At 38.5% G+C, this 17,423-nt stretch overlaps 1 protein-coding gene across 4 annotated transcripts in view; it reads left to right on the top strand.

Annotated features, from left to right (window-relative positions):
• The window catches only part of APP (amyloid beta precursor protein), a 181,553-nt gene that overhangs the window by 26,274 nt on the left and 137,856 nt on the right, over positions 1–17,423 (top strand). For all 4 annotated transcript variants that reach the window (XM_056495361.1, XM_056495350.1, XM_056495339.1 and 1 more), the window contains exon 2: positions 13,409–13,576. In XM_056495361.1, the coding sequence (XP_056351336.1) occupies positions 13,409–13,576 (168 nt within the window). The remainder of the gene's footprint in view (positions 1–13,408; positions 13,577–17,423) is intronic.

Raw genomic sequence — 17,423 nt, 5'->3', positions numbered from 1 at the left:
GGAGTTGGAGGGGAAGACTGCTTGCTTATATCTCACTGAGAAGTCTGTCTTTTGATGGAAGGTGGTTGTTGCCAGCTGGAAGGAGAAGGACTGTAAGCTCCAGTGTAGATTTCTGACCTTTTCACCTGTTCTGGGTTGAAAGCACTAAGTAATTCTTGGTGTTTTTCTGTTTAGAGGGTAGTGCTTGAGGTGGTCTCATATGAAGATGGAGTCTTCCCTACTTGAGCTTTTCAGCTGTATGGTATATTTTCAGGTCATCTTTTTACTATTCTTTCACTTTTGCTGTGCCATTCTCAAGGAATCCTGTCAGAGTTATTGTGGCTGCTGCTGCTTTCAGCAGCAGAACAGAGTTGTAAATGGAAGGAGAACATGAAGGGAGACTTCTGAAGGTGGGAATAGGAAGGCAGATGTTGATTACCTTGTCTACTACATGGAGTAAGAGCAGTGTGTTAAGGTAATTACTAACATCAGCTGTATTTGGTACTGTGTTTTCAGTGGTACCATTTCTTTCAGTCTCTCAGCACTCGTGAAATGAAGCCTAGTTGTGTGAGACATCTTGGGTTTAAAGGTTTATGGCCCCGAGTGTGAAAACAAATGTGTGCAACTTTCAGCGTATTCATTCAGAAGAGGAAGAAACCTCTATAGAAGAGGCTTTGTTGAAGCTTGGGGCAACTTTTGCCAATGTGGGTTGTAAGTACTTCTTAATATCTGCAAATATATCTGTGTGGAGAATTTGAGAAGAAATAAACTGTTGTGTTGATGCTCTGTGGTGTTTGGATTGTGGGCAGCTTGTGTAGTTTGTGCTCTACATTTAGTACTCTGGCCAGATTCCCTGTCAGGAGTCAGCATCCCTGCTTGTAGTCCTTGGATCTTGCATCAAGTGAAATAAAATACAAGTTATTTCTGCTTTCACTGCACACTGTGTCTGAGCTAGTCTTAAATAAAAGTTAACAGCCATTTGTCATGGGTTAACAGAAGTCAGATTTTCAGTTTGGGAGGGGGTGGTTCCCTGTGGGGACTTGCTGGAGCTAATCAACTACCTGGTTTGGAAGAGCTAATTAGCTAGCTGGGTTTGACGATTGGCACCCGGTTAAAAACTACTTAAAAAGTGCCTGTGGCAGAGTGTATTGCAGCTCTTCTGGGGGCTGCAATTTCAAATCCAGCCAACCTGTAAGAACAGGCAGTTACCTGGGTGAAAATCCGTGCTCATCTGTTGGACCCTGGGTGCTGATGTATCACTGGGAGAGGAGATGAGTGACTGAAATAGTGACCAACCACCTGTGTGAGCCCAGGAAAGCTCAAGCACTCTATTTAAGCATGCTCACAAAGAATAAAGTGACTCAAGACTTGTTACACTGAATCATGAGTGTCCTGTCTCCCGAATCAGACAAAGGGTGAAGGCATGTAGAGGAAACAACATTAGGCTTGTAAGTTAGTGAAGAAAGAGTCAGATTCTAGATGGGAGGGGATTGAGGAGATGCCTTAGTCTTAGGCTGAAATTCTTTTGTAAGGCTATGATGAAGATATATTTGATATATCAGACTGTTTTTTCCCCAGAACTCACAGAAGTGCACTAGGGAGGTGTAGCTTTCTAACACAACTGTGAGCCGAGGCACCAGTGTTGAAGCAAGTAAATGTTGCTATAATCCAAAAGAAACATGAACAAAAAGAGGTGAGAGAGATGAGAAACTTTGCCCTAGGGATAGTAATAAAAAACATCTGTTCCCAGAGATGTATGAAGAGAACGATGCTAGAACAGCTCATCCTTAAAACTGCACCCCAATAAGTTGACATGGCCCATAAAAGCAGCTGGGGGAAAGCTGCAAACAGGTTTTCCTTTCCTGGGCAGCTGATTTGCTGTAACACTAAAGCTATGAGAGAACTGTTTCTTGCTGAAAAGCCTCCATAGCATGGCAAAGAGACTCTTCCCCCTAAGAGAACTGAAGAAAGACTAGTCTAGAAATAAACTGACTAAAAGTCCCAGGTTTTGTCTCTTTACGTTGTTAGTGGGGAAGGAAAAGTGTTCTAAAGGTTTATTCTAATTTTCTTATTATTTTTCTTTTAATTCCATTAATAAAGTTTTCTTTATACCCTTTAAAGTTTGAGCCTGCTTTGCTCTCCTCCTAACCCTTATCTCACAGCAGAAAATGAGTAAATAATTCTAGTAATTCTGGTGACTTTACCAGTGCTAGACCCACTACATAATTAGTGCATTAGCCAAAAAACTCAAACTGGCAAACCCAAACCACTAAACCATTGTTTCTCTATTAGTGTATGGAAATAAGGTTTCCTTATACTCCACACACAAGGCATCATTAGCGTTCAGTGGGATTTTCTGTAGTAGAGCACAGGCTCAGTAGCCAAATAAAATTTTTTCCTTTCCATTGTTGCAGCATGTGTGACATCTTTCATGGTCTAGCTCATTATATTTCAATAAAGCAACAAGCAGGAGGTGGGAAAGCATAGTATTGTTTTCTCTTTTGTGATGATGGTCAGCTGATGACTGTCAAAAGCAAGATGATGTTTTAAGCTTCCAGTTTATTAATTTAAAAAAGAAATGAAAAAAACCCCCAGAAGTAAGTCACTATTTGAAAGATTTATGTGTTCTAAAACACGTAGCACAAATACAATGGAGCTATTTAAGACAAAAAATGCTCACTTTTCAAGTATGTGGTTCCAGCATGATTAAGGAGGGTGTCTTCCCCTCCTTAGAAGAGGCCTAATTGTTTGGGGTTTTTTAATGCTTAATGATCTGTGGTGATTTTAGTCTACTTATTGGTATGGAAACAGCACTTCATCTTTTTTATGTCATCTTATCTGGATCATTTCTCTTGCATCTGACTATAACAGTTAACAGCAGATAATCTCATTTATCTTCATCATTTGAGGATCTGAAAGTTGCCTCCAAGTTCATCTTAGTCTCTTTCATGGAAATATGTTAAATTCAATTAATATGAATTTGAAATATAGCTTTTAAGGATGCTGTGTTTGAATGCAATACTTCTCATGAGCCTTCATATCAAATGTATGTGAGCATGTCTATTTTGCTATCACTGTTTAGTCAGAGAGCAGCTGCTGTTAGTGGGTGGACCTGGAAGAGGACTCTAAAAGCCTTAGTATAATTGAAAAAATGAGAAACTAATACTCTGAATTTTTGGCTTCTAGTTCACCTCTTCAATCAATTGCTTTCTCTATCCTTGTCTGAATGGGAGATACTTCTTTGAGATTCTGGCAACTGCAATACCAGTATGTCTTCCCATAGAAGAGCAAGAGTTGTCAAGCGCAGTTTTTCTTGTGTTTCAATGTTTTGCATAACATTGCATGTGGTGCATGTGGTGCCTATTTCTGTGTTGTTCAAAAATTACAATAGAAACACCACACTGGAAAAAAGTTCTTGGATTGACAGATTATAGTTTCCCTGGCTCCCAGACCTAACCAGCAGCTGGAGTTGGTCAGGTTGGTCATAGCACTCAATAAGATCAGAAATCCAGAACTCATTGTGGGAGTATTAAATAGGAAAGAGTGAGAACATATGCAGGGTACTCTGCTGTCTATTTGGTTAACATTCCAAATACTGAAATCAGTAAAGCTTTTGCTAAAGACTGTCTGCAGAAAAATTCAGATGAGGGCTGTGTCTGTAAAGAGAGCAATTGGTGTTAGACATCAGAGGGAGGGTTTGAAGATGTAAATATATGTATTGGAAAAATCAGTGTACTTCTGTAGGGTGGCCTTCATGTATTGGGAAGAGTGGTTTGAACATTTTTTTTGTCTTGTCCCATATTGCTTCCTGCATATTAGTTGCTTTTTTCCCCTGTTGTTTTCTTGAATCTCTTGAATAATGGATTTTGGAAAGTTGTAACTCTCTGTTGTGTCATTAGAGATTTATTTTGTTTGAGGCTGACTGAATTCCTTCACGTCCAATTTTGGGTGATTTTGCTTAAACTTTTTTAAGCTGAAGAGTTGTGTTCTATAGAATGAATTGTTTGTGTGGTCAAACCTTTAGCTCCTTGGTTTTTTTCACTAAAGTTTTTTTCAAATTGGTTATTTTCAGTAGAGACTCCTGGCTTATATCATGTTTATGTTTGTTGGCCAGTTCACTGAACGAAGCTGCTGGGCTGTTTCTGAGGGCTTCACTGTGCCTTCATTTGCTTGGGTTTTTTACTCTTTATTTCTTGATCATAGGTCCTGAAAAGGAAAAGATTCTTGGCTTTGACCATTAGCACAATCATATGAAGGTCATGTACAGTAGCATTTAATCAGTGAAGAACATGCAGAATGCAAACTGTAGAGTGCAAACCTGAAATGTGCCCAATTGAGGAAATTGAAAGAATATTCTTATTCTTCCCAAACTCCAGAGAAATCCTTTGCCTTCTTCTGCTAAGCAATTCTGAAGGTCTTTTTCTTTATTACTTAAATTTTTATTGTTAGTATTTTATGTATGCAATAATGATGGTCTCGTCTTTGGTCTGGTAGATGAAATAAATAAACTGTCTTTGTCTGCTAGAGCCAGAAAGCAGAGAGATGGAGAAATGGCTTCACCTTGGAGACCATGGGAGTCAGGCATAGCATCAGAGGTAGAAGGCCAGACTTTCTTTTGAATGTGCTACATGATTATTATGAAAAAAACCTTAAGGACATGGAATAGCTGTTAAAAAACCAGTAACCTGGTGCACAGTGATATGAAAATAGCTTGTATCTAGTGGGACAGTGAAGTTTGGGTGGGGTCTTCTTATGTTTTTTTAGTAACAGGTGATTCAAGTACCCTAAAAACAGATAGTGGACCAATTCCCTCATTACAGTTCTGTTATGGAGAGATAAAATTAATAGATTTTTATAGAGGAAGGATTGAAGAACTGTACTTTCAACTCAAAACAAAATCTGTCAACCATCTATTTGACTCTGACTTTTGTATATGCCTTGAAAGTAATCCAGGTAATTTGTTACATGTTTAGTCCTGCTGTTGACAGATTAGTTCTTTCTGGCTTGCTTATAGCAGTGTTTCTGTGTGCCAAAAAAAGGTTTGTCTGATTAGAGATGTGTTGGTATTTTTGGTAGCATGAGTATTTCAGGGAGGATCTTCTGGGCATGTTCTTCCTTGTAGCAGTCAGCAGGTCCTCATGTCAAACATCATGTCAAACAGTCGGTGGTTAAAGTCAGCAAATGCCAGAAATATTTTGTTAACTCATCTTCACGTTGTTTGTGGCATGAAATTGGGAAGTTGTTATTTTTAAAATATAACAATAATAATAATAATGATAATTCTAGTAATCCAACTAGTCAGACAGGTTGCAAAGCAGACTGAGTCACAGACTCACCACTTGAGCAGAGAATAGTTCTACATCAGAAGATGAGAGGGATCTTTGGCATACACGTGGAGTGCAGTCATAGTGCAAAATAGCTTAAACACCTCCTGTTAAAACTGGGGAATTACATCAGACTTCTCACATGGCTGCATTCAGATGTTTGTGGCTCAGACCAATGGCAGCAGAGGATGATTCCATTTTGCATCATTTGGAGAATAAATAATGCAGTCCATGGAAGAGTTGCATTAGCAGTGTAGATGGTGCCTCTGTATCAAGGGCAGATAAAGACCTGTATGCAAGTAATAATGAGAATAAAATAACCATCTCAGAGCTTCCTTTGAAATCTAGTTGATGCAGGTTGGAGGTCCTGTTTCACAAGGAAAATTACAGCTCTTTTGGCTGTAGTGAATTTTGCTCAGGTAGAAAAAGCTTTGCTCACATTGGAAGACAGGAAAAAAAATAGGTGAGCAGTGGGGGAATTATGGGAGAAAAAATGTCCTTGGAATAAAGACAGAGTCTAGACCTTCTATGATGGCTCCTGAATTGGCAGAATATAGGCATTTCTGATGCCACCTTGCTGGATGGTTTTCCATGTTGTTCATTTCACAGGCATATGTTGGTGTTTGAAAAGTTGTTACCAGGTTACTCCCCCTCTTCCTTGCTCAGTCATGTTACATCTGCAAATGTTTCAGGATCTGTTCAGGTTTTTCTAATCTTGTATATAATTTGTGTTAAGTGTAAGTTAAATGTTTTATTTCAAAAGTGGAACATTCTGAATAATTGTATTTCACAGCACATCTTCTGTCTTGTTGGCATGTAACTAAAGCACCATGAGAAGTATGTGCTACAAATGGGATTGGTAAGTGATGCCCTTCATCACTTGAGAATCACAACAAGCATGTTTTTCTACAAACTGTTCAGTAAATTAGGCCAGACTCTTGTGAAACACTTATATTTCATTGTGAAGTGTTCATACAGTAGTAACTAGAAGTAAATTTGATTATTTGGAAATGGACAAATAGAAAATCATAAAAGCATCAGCAACCTTAAGCAGCCTAGTAGGCAGCTGCAACAATGTGATGAAGGTGATTTGTGGGGTTTGTTTTCTTGGCTAGACAGCCTTGGCTTCAGGGTATGGTTTAAATGTTTAGTAGTATATGGCATAGTTGTCTTTGGTTTTTTTTTAATTGATTAAACAAAGGGGAAGATGTGGGAGATAAGAAGAGCCTAATAGAATAAGGGCCCTTTTCATTATTGTTAAATCCTGTTCACATCTGTTCACTCTTGCTCCCTGAAAACACTCTGGGAAAAGTTCAATGAACAGTAAGGTAAAAAACAGGTTATATAACCAGAGAACAAATTGTATAACTAGCATGTGGTCACCTCGTGTGTGGGGCAGTGATTGGTTGGGGAGACACAGACACTGGATGATCAAAAGGGTGGTTGGGTAAAAGGACACATGAACAGCACCTGCAGTGGCAGGTAGCCAATGCATGCTTATTTTGCTTAAGTTTAGAACATAAAAAGGCCTGGTTTTTTTCCAGTAAATGATTTATCTTTACAACTGCTGAAGGAGAGTCCATGTGTCCTTATTCCTCATTGCTGCACTGCATATAGTAATTTTCCTTTTCACATTCTTCCTAGGTGCACATGCAATGAAGTAGCCTTAAAATATAATGTATACCACCAAAAAAAGATGCTTTAATGTAAATGCAAACTAGAAGTTGGGGCTTTTAAAAATATTTGCTCTCACCTTGTAGTTTTAGTTTTGCAGCAATGAGTTTCATGGGTATGATAGGACCCCTGAAGTTATTACTGAGCTCGAAGTGGTTCTGTGGTCTGTTGCATTGCTGTGAAATACACTGTTATTATTCTTCTGCTTCATGTATTTATTTAAGGTGATAGTGGCTTCCAGTGTTGGAATAGAAAATACAATGCTGGAATTAGATTGTTTGCAGTGTTTTATTTCAGTGCAAAAGCTTGAGTTGCCCTGTAAAACAGACTCTTATGTTTGCTTTGGGGTAGTGACAGCCCTTCAGGTGATGAAATTTTAAATGCAGTATCATTAGCATTTCTGCATGCATAGACATACTAAAGAAAACCATAACACTTGTCATATTTATTGGTAGCATTAAACACTTCCTTTGTAAAAATTGCATACTTGCTGAATTTCATCTTTTTTTCTCTCCTATTTTTCCAAATGAATTAAAGATAATTAATGAATTAATTAATTCTGACAGGACTTGTCTTTTTCTTGTTTACCCTACTGTCAACACATATAGCCATGTAAATGACCAAAGACTGTTTCAAAATCTAAATGAATAGCTAGGGAGCAAGGTTAAGTTTTTTTTTTTTTTAATCTTCTTAATGCACTTTTTATTCAGCCATAAAATCTTGATGTTATTCCTTTCCCTCTACCTCCCCATACCCCATGTTAATGTTTAGCTGGACCTGCACTAGATTGAATCCTTCCTGAAAGTCATTCCAGTCTTGGGTAATTTTGGTCAATCTGCTTGTTATAATTTTTCTTCCTGCCAAAATGGCAGTTTTAATAAACCATTGTGACTGTGTGGAGGTACCTACAGCACCTGTTAGCTGTGAGTGTATTCAGTTACTGTTATATCCATGGCTAACTTGGAGATTTGTAAATTTTGTAACTCCAGAGAAGACCTGGTTGGGTGAAGGTTGTCCCTGCTCCTCCCATTATCCTCCTGCCCTCAGTGATGCACATCATCACCCACAGCAAGCTGCTGGCACTCCTGCTCTGGTTGTGACCATGATGATGTAGAGGCTAGAATGGAATACAGTATTTCAGCTGGAAGGGAGCTCCAGTGTCATCTAGTCCAGCTGCCTGACCCAGTTACAGCCTTTTACTGAAGGCATTGCCCAGTTGCTACTGACAGTCTTGGGGCATTGCCCCTCTCCAGGAAGCCTGTTCCTGGCTTCAAGCAACATTCAAATTGGAGGTTGTAGGAGTATGGCTTTTAGGGGTTTTTTTGGTTTGTTTTTTTTTGGAAGCAGGCATGTTGCTGATAATGGTGGTAGGTAAGAAACTCTTGACACTGCACTTACAGAGGAATGTGGTTTTGTTATGTTCATGGTGCTGGAAAGATGTCTTCTCTGACTTTATGGTGTGCTTGCCTGTGATATTTCTCACATTCACAACTGTATTCAGTGATGATGATTTCTGTAGCTAAATAATAATTTTTAGTCACTCAGAGGAGCATGGAAATGTGTGCAAGGTGATGCTAGACAGGTTCAGCACAGGAGCTAGGCTTCTGCTGCTCTTGTGGTTCACCTCATGGCTTCCTAGTGATTCCAGAGACCCGAGGAAGGGAAATCCCTTTGCTCTTGTGTGTGCTCAAGAAGACTTGCTTTTAATGTATTTGTGGAGCAGTTGATCCTTGAGCTGCTGTGGAGATGTGGATATTGCACTGTTGTGATGCATTTTGGCATCTTTTATGAAGCAGGCCAGGAGAACAGTGTGCAGATATTTGCATTTGGGTTAAGTAGGTTATAGTCAGGCCAAATAAACTTCTCCAGTTTTCCAGTAGCTTTTTGATAGAGTCTGTTTCTCAACCAAATTTTGGATGATGGCTTTTTGTAATTTAGATATGGATGTTCACAGGGTTTTTTGCAGGTTAGGAAGGTGGTTCTTTCTGCAACTGTTTGTGATAAATGTTTGTCTTCCAGGAGGAGCTGCTGTACTGAGCAATTTTACTGCATAATCAGTAAAATGTTTTTTCTGATCTATTTCTATTGGCTGTTGACAGCAGTAATTGCTGCTGCTCTTTCCATGTGAACATTGTACAATGAAACACTGTTTCTAAATCATGTTGATTTTGACAACCTCTTACTCTTTTTCATCTCTAAGGAAAAGTGAGGAGGTGCCAAATTTTCCTTGGTTTTGATAAACAGCCATCCTAAAGTTGTGAGGAGACAATGATTTCCTCCTTGTCTAATTTAGGTGGCTTATTTTTTAAATAAAATCTTTGGTCCTGATTGTATTTTTAAGAAAGCAGATTTTTTTTTCTCTCTACATGCAGAGTTTTTTAAATACAAATAGTCTTTAAAGCATTTGTGCTCTGTGAAGATCCTAACAAAGCCTATTTTACTGTTGTTAAAACTGTAGTTGCTGACTTCTTGGTTGGGGGTTTGAACTGATGTTAGCATTAAAAATGAAAATCAGGGAGGGATCATTTTAGTCATCTCCTAAAATAAGGAGGACATTTGTTCTTGACCAAGTTGTAGATATAAAGTTGTTATTGAATGTCCTCTCCTTGAAAGTAATTGCAAATGAAGCAGTTATTGCAAATTAAATAAACTTAGAATGTTTATAAAAGTATCTTCAGGTTAGTGTTTTCAGAATAAAGCAATATATATCACAGAATATATATCACAGGAGCTGTCTTAGGGATGTTTGGGGATTGGCTTTTGATGTTTCAGTGGTTAATAAAAGCACATAGAAGGTCTGATGCTTATTTCCCTATTATAATAGCAGAGGTATCTGAAATTGTGTTACTTTGGTTCCTTGATGGAAAACCTTTGAGGGTAAAGCTTTGCAGCCTGTGTTTTCTGCATATAACCTGAATTGTGAAAAAAGCTGACACTTGTTGGTTAAATAGGGATTATGAAGCACTATCAGCAAATATACTAATTGTTTTTGTAACTGCAGAAAGGAATGAGAGAGAATGGAGGTAGAGAGAGGACTATATTTTCTGCCTTAAATAATGATGGAGTTTGGTAGGAAAAGGCTTTTGATATTATGATGGAATGGCAGTGGGCTAAAAAACTCCACACACTTTTTTTGTTAGTGTACGGTAGTTTTGCAATTAGATAAACTTCTTTCAGTCCTCTGTATTCTGCTATCAAAATCCTTTTTGAGTGTCTCAGAAATGGCATAAATGGCACAGCATGCCATGTGGATGTGCCTCTCTCCTCAAACAGATGTGTTAAATTGCTAGATCTAAAAGGAAGGCAGAGGCATCTGCACTACCTCTTAGCATGGAAAGGAAACAGATCCCCTACATCTTAGTCTCCTAATGCTTACATTATATCTTTTTTTTTTCTGTATTGTATGTAATTCAACGTTTTGACATGAAATAAATACTTGTAATGTCTATTTTCTCTAAAATGCAACAGAAGAATACCATGAAACACCTACTTTCAAAGACAGGCTCCAGTAATTAAATTATGCCATTCAGGTGGTCTTGCTAAGACTGACTTTGTTCTGTCCTAAGTTGACCAATCTGAGGAGAAAACAACTGAATTATGTTCCTCCTCTTTCCATATCTAAAGCAGTTACATACCCAGTGAGCTTCACCATAGAGAGTTGTCTTTTGATTTCAGTCTTCAGTGTTGCTTGGATTTTCTTTTCTTTAATATCCCCACCAATAGGCACAAAAAAAAAGCCATGCTACTTCAAAGTCATATGCAAAGGAGAAAAAACAATATGTGATTACAATTCCATTAATGTGCTTGGAGTTTTTGCTTTTGCAGAATACTAATGAAGTAAATAGTTGCTGTTAATGGAATTTGCATCCCATGAGTTGTTCTTTGGGAGACTAGTCTGCCTGAGAGCTTTAGGATTAGTCAAGGAGAGATTTGCCACTGCAGGTGTTGTTGTGACAAACTAGACTGTAGTTTTCTGTTATTCAGTATTCTTTCTATAGAAGCTGCTTATCAGTGTAGGTCGGTGCTCTGGATTATTTAATTGTAATGCTGGTATTTTTTTCTTGTGAGGGAATGAATGTAAATGAATGAAAGCATTGGTTATGAAGAAAATTTGAGTGATGCATAAAATTCGTCACCAGCTCACATATTTTAGCTGGATATATACTTGATGTGACCAGTGATTAATTCATTCACATGTTCAAAATGTTATGATAGTGTGTGTGGGACAACTCACTTATCACTGTGTAAGTTTACTAATGTTTTAGTATCCTGCTTTTTTGAGTTTTTAATCTTTGTAACTGTATATGTTTTACAGAAAGTTCTACATTTCCCCACCTTTCCCCAAAAATACTGGTGTTGAGTCTCCTTCATGATAAAACCATTGTTTGTTTCTTAAAATTAGTAATATTTCATGAGATTTTATATTATCAGGAACTGACATTGTATAGAGATCACTTGGAATTAGTTGTCTCAGCTATATTTTATCTTTTATTTTTGGCTTTTATTTTGGTCTTGGTGGTGGTAAGTTTACAGCTGGACTCAAGTCTCATTCAACCTAAATGAATCTTTGATTCTATGATCTAAATACTTCAGTTTGGCTTTGATTTATGATTTTGAGTGAAAAAAAATCTAAAATCTGCCACAGTGTGACTACTGTGTGCTTTATTAATTTACTGAAGATCTCAGTTGGAGGAGGGGACTGGGAATATAAAGTTCTCATCCACACATCATCTGTGGAATGACTCACTTCCATTTTAATTGAAATTTTGATAAGGTTATGTTGTATGTATAAAGAGAAATAAAATAATTAACTTGGAGGATATTTTGCAGATTGTGACAGATGTGTTACATTTGAGTTGCTCTCCAAAGTTTCTGAAGGTATTGGAAGGAGTAAGCATGTGATAGTTTTCCTGACCAAGGCAAGCCAAGAAAAGGTGTCATCCCAGTTATTGCAAAATTCTCTAATTACCCAGGGGAACAACAGTGATATTTGACTGTTAAATTGTACAGAATGTACTCCTTGCACAGGAGAAGAGAAATTGAGATAGTAAAGGGAAATCTGAGTTGAGGTGTTCCTGTCTTTTTTTATTTTTCGATTTTTTTTGAGCTGAATTGCAGTAACAAGTTCACATCTTATGAAGACAGGAAAAGAAATGTTCTCTCTTTTCTCTTAAAAAAAACAAACAAAAACCCAAACAAAACCTTGGTTTAATTTTGGCATTTTCAATTTCAATGCTAATGCAATGGATAGTTGGGTGTTCACTCCTGCAACGTTTCTTAGTGCAGTTAGGGGTTTTTTTAAGTACTGTGGGCATATAAAATTCATTAATTTTTTTTTTGTATTTGTTTAAACAAAGAGTCAAACTATTATCATGAGTTTGCTTATCTCCTATGATACCATAATTCTTTAGTTTTTTGTGGTTTTTTAAAATGTTTTTAATTTTCCTCTTGAGAAGCCTTCTAGCTAAGAGATTAAAAGTTAAAAATAGATATTTAAACCAAAATGAATACTCTGCTGCACCGTGAATATGACTGACTGGCCTTTGGAGTGTGAGGGCAGTGGAGAGCTGTGGATTTGTCCCTTGAGGTCCCTAACCCAGAGAGGAGATTTCTCTTTGTGTCCTGCTCCTCAGATGTAAAACAAAAAGCGAGTCCTTTCACCTTTTACCTTCAGGGGTTGGCTCTTGATTTGTTTTCAGTGCTGTGGTCCTGGGAGAGATTTAAACCTGTGCTGGGGGTGTCTCTGATGTCTGGCTCTGTGCCCCAGTGATTCGGGTGTCATGAGCAGTGTCAGTGGTTGCAGAGGAGGAGCACCTGTCTTGACCTGGTATTTTAATGCTTGCTGGGGAGATGGTATTCTGTGATTCTTGGTTGTGAGCTAAACCTTCAGCTGAGCCATTTTCATAGCTCTCCAGCCCCTCTGCATTTTGAGGTTCAATCCAAAAAAAGCTTAGGTGGATGCTGCTTTTAACCCACCATCTTCATAAGATACATGATAAATTAGAGCTCAACGACGAGAGGTTTGAAAAAGGATACACTGTGAGGTTTTTAGGAAAGTCCTGCTAAAGACTTGCTACTTTTCATTTAGTTGTTAGTAAACCCTCCCCCACATTAATAATAGCTTTATTTGGAAAATTAAACATTATCACTGTGCTACAACTGTGCTCGTTGTTCTGTGTTTAGCCTAAGTTGGTAAGAAGACAGTTTTGGGCCACAAAACAGTTTGATTAGAGCTTTAAAATTATACTACTGTAATCTGGATTTCTATGAATACCCCCTTTGCATTTCTCACATCTCCCTGAATCAAAAATGTTGGTCTTTGCTGCATTGGGTGGATGAGTCTGGAGTTGTCTCAGACCTGCTTGACCTGTTGCTGCTTTGGCTGGACTGAAATATCAAATGTGACATTAAAACTTTTCTTCTCCTTCCAGGTGCCTGCTGATGGAAATGCAGGGCTGCTGGCAGAGCCTCAGATTGCCATGTTCTGTGGCAAACTCAACATGCATATGAATGTGCAGAATGGAAAGTGGGAATCAGACCCCTCTGGCACCAAGACCTGCATTGGGACGAAAGAAGGGATTCTTCAGTACTGCCAGGAAGTAAGTGCTGTCTCAGGAATAACTATTGTTGTTGTTCTGTCAAAAAGCAGGCATGTGCTGGAGAGCTCTAGGGAATCTCCCTTTTATTTTTTGACCTCTTTTGCTCCATTGCCTTCTTGTCCTTTCTGAAGAGGTTCTCTCCAGCAGCTATTAAAACAACTTCAGGAACTGGCTGCTGAGGGAGTCCTGGATTGTTGGAAAATTTTGTCTCTCTTCTATCCTTGGGGGATAATTTTTGTATAGTATGTAGGCAATGGACTTCTTTCTTATAAAGTGTTTTGAATAAAGCTGAGGTGGCAGTTTGCTATTTAAATGCCCTTGGTCTTTCTGGGCTGATTTGGAAAGATCAGCTATAACATGACTTCTGTTGTTCTACCATGACACTGAAATGCACTTGTGCAGTCCAGAGTTATTGGCCCCTCTACATACAGAACCATTCAGAGTTTCTTAATAGAAAAGCTTCCCCTACAGATGCAGTCACAATGACTGATTTCATATTTGAGAGCAGAAACTTCTTACCCACTTGCTTGTATCCTAAGAACATGTGGATCTAATTTTGTTTTGTCTCCATGATGTGATAGTACAATAACCCTGTACCAGTGTGTGACAGTTTGAAATGAAAATGTGTTATTTCATGCAGTAGAACAAAAGGGCATGGCTTGAGTTTGCCTTAGCCCTTACATTTACTATTACCATCTCTCTTTTGTTTTTTTTTTTAAGTGAAGGCTTTTGCATATTGCCATAGCAGTAGCTGCTTTGTTTGCTAAATGTCAAACCAGTTCCTGTGAAGCTTTAGAAAAGTAAGAGAATTCATTTTTCAGATATTTGTTCTCTTGGCATCTTCATTTCTGTGCTTTTTTTTTTCTAGGTTTTGCAGTGTTTTATTCAGTTTTTATTGCATTTGGGCAAAATACTCACTTTAAGGCTGATATTGTAATGGAAATTGAAATTGATTCTTCATCAGTGGCTTTGACTCTTTACTAAGAAAATTGCTTTGTGAAACTCATATGTTTGTTTATCACTAACAAAAATACCTAAGCTAACCTAACCTCACTTAACCTATCTTACTAGTACAATTTCAAATATTTCTTCTGGTTTTCTGTTGTCTTCTTTGATTTATCTAAATTAAGTTGATTTATGCATAATGAAATTATTGACAGTGAGGAAAGGTTAATAAAAGAAGAGCATCAGTAACTAAAAATGCATCAGTGACTAAGGGTAGTAAATCTATCTGAAGTTACAGAAATAAATATATTAATTATGGAAGTAAGACTAGAAAGTCTGGGGGCTTTTAAGACATGAATATCTCAGTAGGTTGGTTCAACCACAAATGCTGCAGGCAGGGAAGGATTCTGGAACAAGGTCTCAGAGTGTAACCATCAACTGACTGCTGGGTGATTCTGAAATTTGGGGTGGTATTTAAGAAAACAAAGCCCTCTCAAAAGTAAAGGGAAGAGGTAAGCAAAAGCAGTCAGAAGGTAAGAGACATAGAATGTTAAATGACAAAGAGACTGAAAAGAAAAATTTTTACTCCCTAAGGAAAAAAAAAATAGTTTGCCATGCATGGAGACTGAGAGAACTTAACTGGGCAAGAGCCCAAGCAACTTGGTCTGGCATAGATGTGAGTCCTGGCTGGAGCTGAGGAAGGTCTAAGTGGCCATGACAGGTCTCTTTTAACCTGATATTTTTGCAGATCTGAAATTTCCTCATAGCTGAAACAGAGAGACCTTGTGTTACTTGGCTTTTTAAAGGTAAATACTTAAATTCCAGTGTGTTAAGCCATATTTTGTGTGCTGGACAGTTTAGTAACTTAGTATTAGATGATTGTCATGATTTTAGAGTGTCTCCAATTCCAGTTAAAATTATGGCTTACAGTGTTCTGCCCTGTTGTGGGGCAAAGTGCAGGCAGGTCTACTCCCTAAAAATGGGGTGGGCATATACAGATTTTAGTTAATCTCTGCTAATTATGTTAAGCAGTATGCTTTTACCAACTTGAAGTGAGCAATTCTGCTGTGGTGTGTTGAAATGTGGGAATCTGGCAAAACCCCTCATTTTTTCCTGCTGTGCTCACCAGCATGCTTTTGGTTTGTTTGCTGGGAACTGCTGATGTCCTGCTGTCCTTCCCACACACCCTTGAGATGCACAGTGCTGTAGAAGGAAGAAGGGACATGGGGTGGTCTGGGGTGTCAGAGCATGTGGCAGCAATGGGGTCACTGCCAGCAAGTGTTTTGGGATGGGGTGCAATCATGTGAGCCCCAGGTTTTTGAATGCTGGTAATAAATTCAGAAATGGATAGCAAATATTAGAAAGTTCAGATCTGTTGACAGCAATTTAAAATAAAAAAAAACACATGGAAGTTGATCCAACCCAGCAGCATGGAAAGAAGTTCTGTACAGCTCTTGCCCATGGTCCTCCCTCCTTCCCCAGACCCCTTTGACCAGGTCTGTGGCATGCTGGGCTTTGGTTTTGGCCAGGGAATGGCACTGATGCTTTGGTATTATTTAATATTATTTAATATTTGCTATTAAACTTGCCTATGACCCCAAAAGAGAAATTGAAGAGTTGGATAACAGCACCCTCTTCTACCAAAGGAATTAATTTGTAGAGGACTGCTAGTAAATGCAACTCAAACTGTCTTCTTAGCTTTGGGGAACTCTTTGTTATTGTGGCTGGTATTCCAAATATGCATAGTATTTCCCTTGCTTTCTGCTGTTTATCATGGCTGCAAGACAGTACTTGCTATCAGGGAATGAGACAAATTTGCATTTTCCCATTAGCAGGAAGCAATAAGCAGCAAGGCTGAGATGTGGTACTCCTTGTGTTGGAATAATACCCTGGTAAAAATCTCCTTTTTGATTGCTTTGGCCAAATATGATATTTTCCTTTCTTTTCCCTCCTTTAATGCTGCTTTTTTTCCCCCAAAAGAAGGATTGCTTCTTCTGTGTGCTTTATTTCTTGATCTAGGCAGAGGCAGAGTGTAAATGCTCTGCTAATCCAGCAGACAGGTACTCTTCCTGCATCTGCCTTCATGTTCCCTGGCACTGTAGCAGCTTTCTTGGTTCTTCTCTCTTGCTGTAGCAGCAGCTCTTTGTACCATCTGCTGAGGAACTGGGTTTTTTTACCCAGCTCTGAATAAACCTTGAAGTGACAGCAAGCAAGGGAAGGTTTGGCTTTTTCACCCTGTATTTTCATTGAGAAATCTGTCCATCTGGTTTTTGTTGCAGATCCCTTGTGAGCACTGTTCCAGGCTTTGTGATAATGACTGCATTGCAGGGGGAGATGCACTCCTGTGTAAAACCTGTAGAGAGCACCCAGTTCTTCCTCCAACTTGGGAAAGACCAGGAAGGACATACCTAAAGGAAACCCAGTGCACAAGTGCAGTGATCCTGCTCTGTGGCTCCTTGGCTTTAAAATAATAAAAAAAATTAATATATCAGGAAACTCCACTCACCATTAATCATAAAAAAAAAGATACTTAATGTATTCTCTGGCTCGGATTGAAGGTATTTTTTAAAAAAATTGAAGGTATTCTTCAAAAAATAAAAATATAATCTCTCCTTTCATCAAAACTTACAAGTAGGTGTGTTCCTCTGCCTCCTTGTTAGCTCTTCTTTTAAAAGAGCTTCTCTTGACAATGCAAGGCCAGAGTGGTGGGCTGAGCACAGGACTAGGAGGTGCATTGAGTACAGAAAGACTTGGATTTCTCCTGCAGATGTGTACTGTGAACCTTGAGCTTCTCATTGTTTCTCTTGTGGTCCACTGTTAGCTTAGGTGGATTTTGAGGTCTTGATGCAGGAAGTAGCAGCAGAGGAGCATTGCAGAGCAGAGAGGGAGGACAGGGAATAAG

The sequence above is a fragment of the Oenanthe melanoleuca genome, chromosome 1, assembly GCF_029582105.1.
Source record: "Oenanthe melanoleuca isolate GR-GAL-2019-014 chromosome 1, OMel1.0, whole genome shotgun sequence".
NCBI lineage: Eukaryota > Metazoa > Chordata > Aves > Passeriformes > Muscicapidae > Oenanthe > Oenanthe melanoleuca.
Note: the sequence above shows the minus strand (reverse complement) of the source record. Positions and strands in the feature narration are given on the sequence as shown.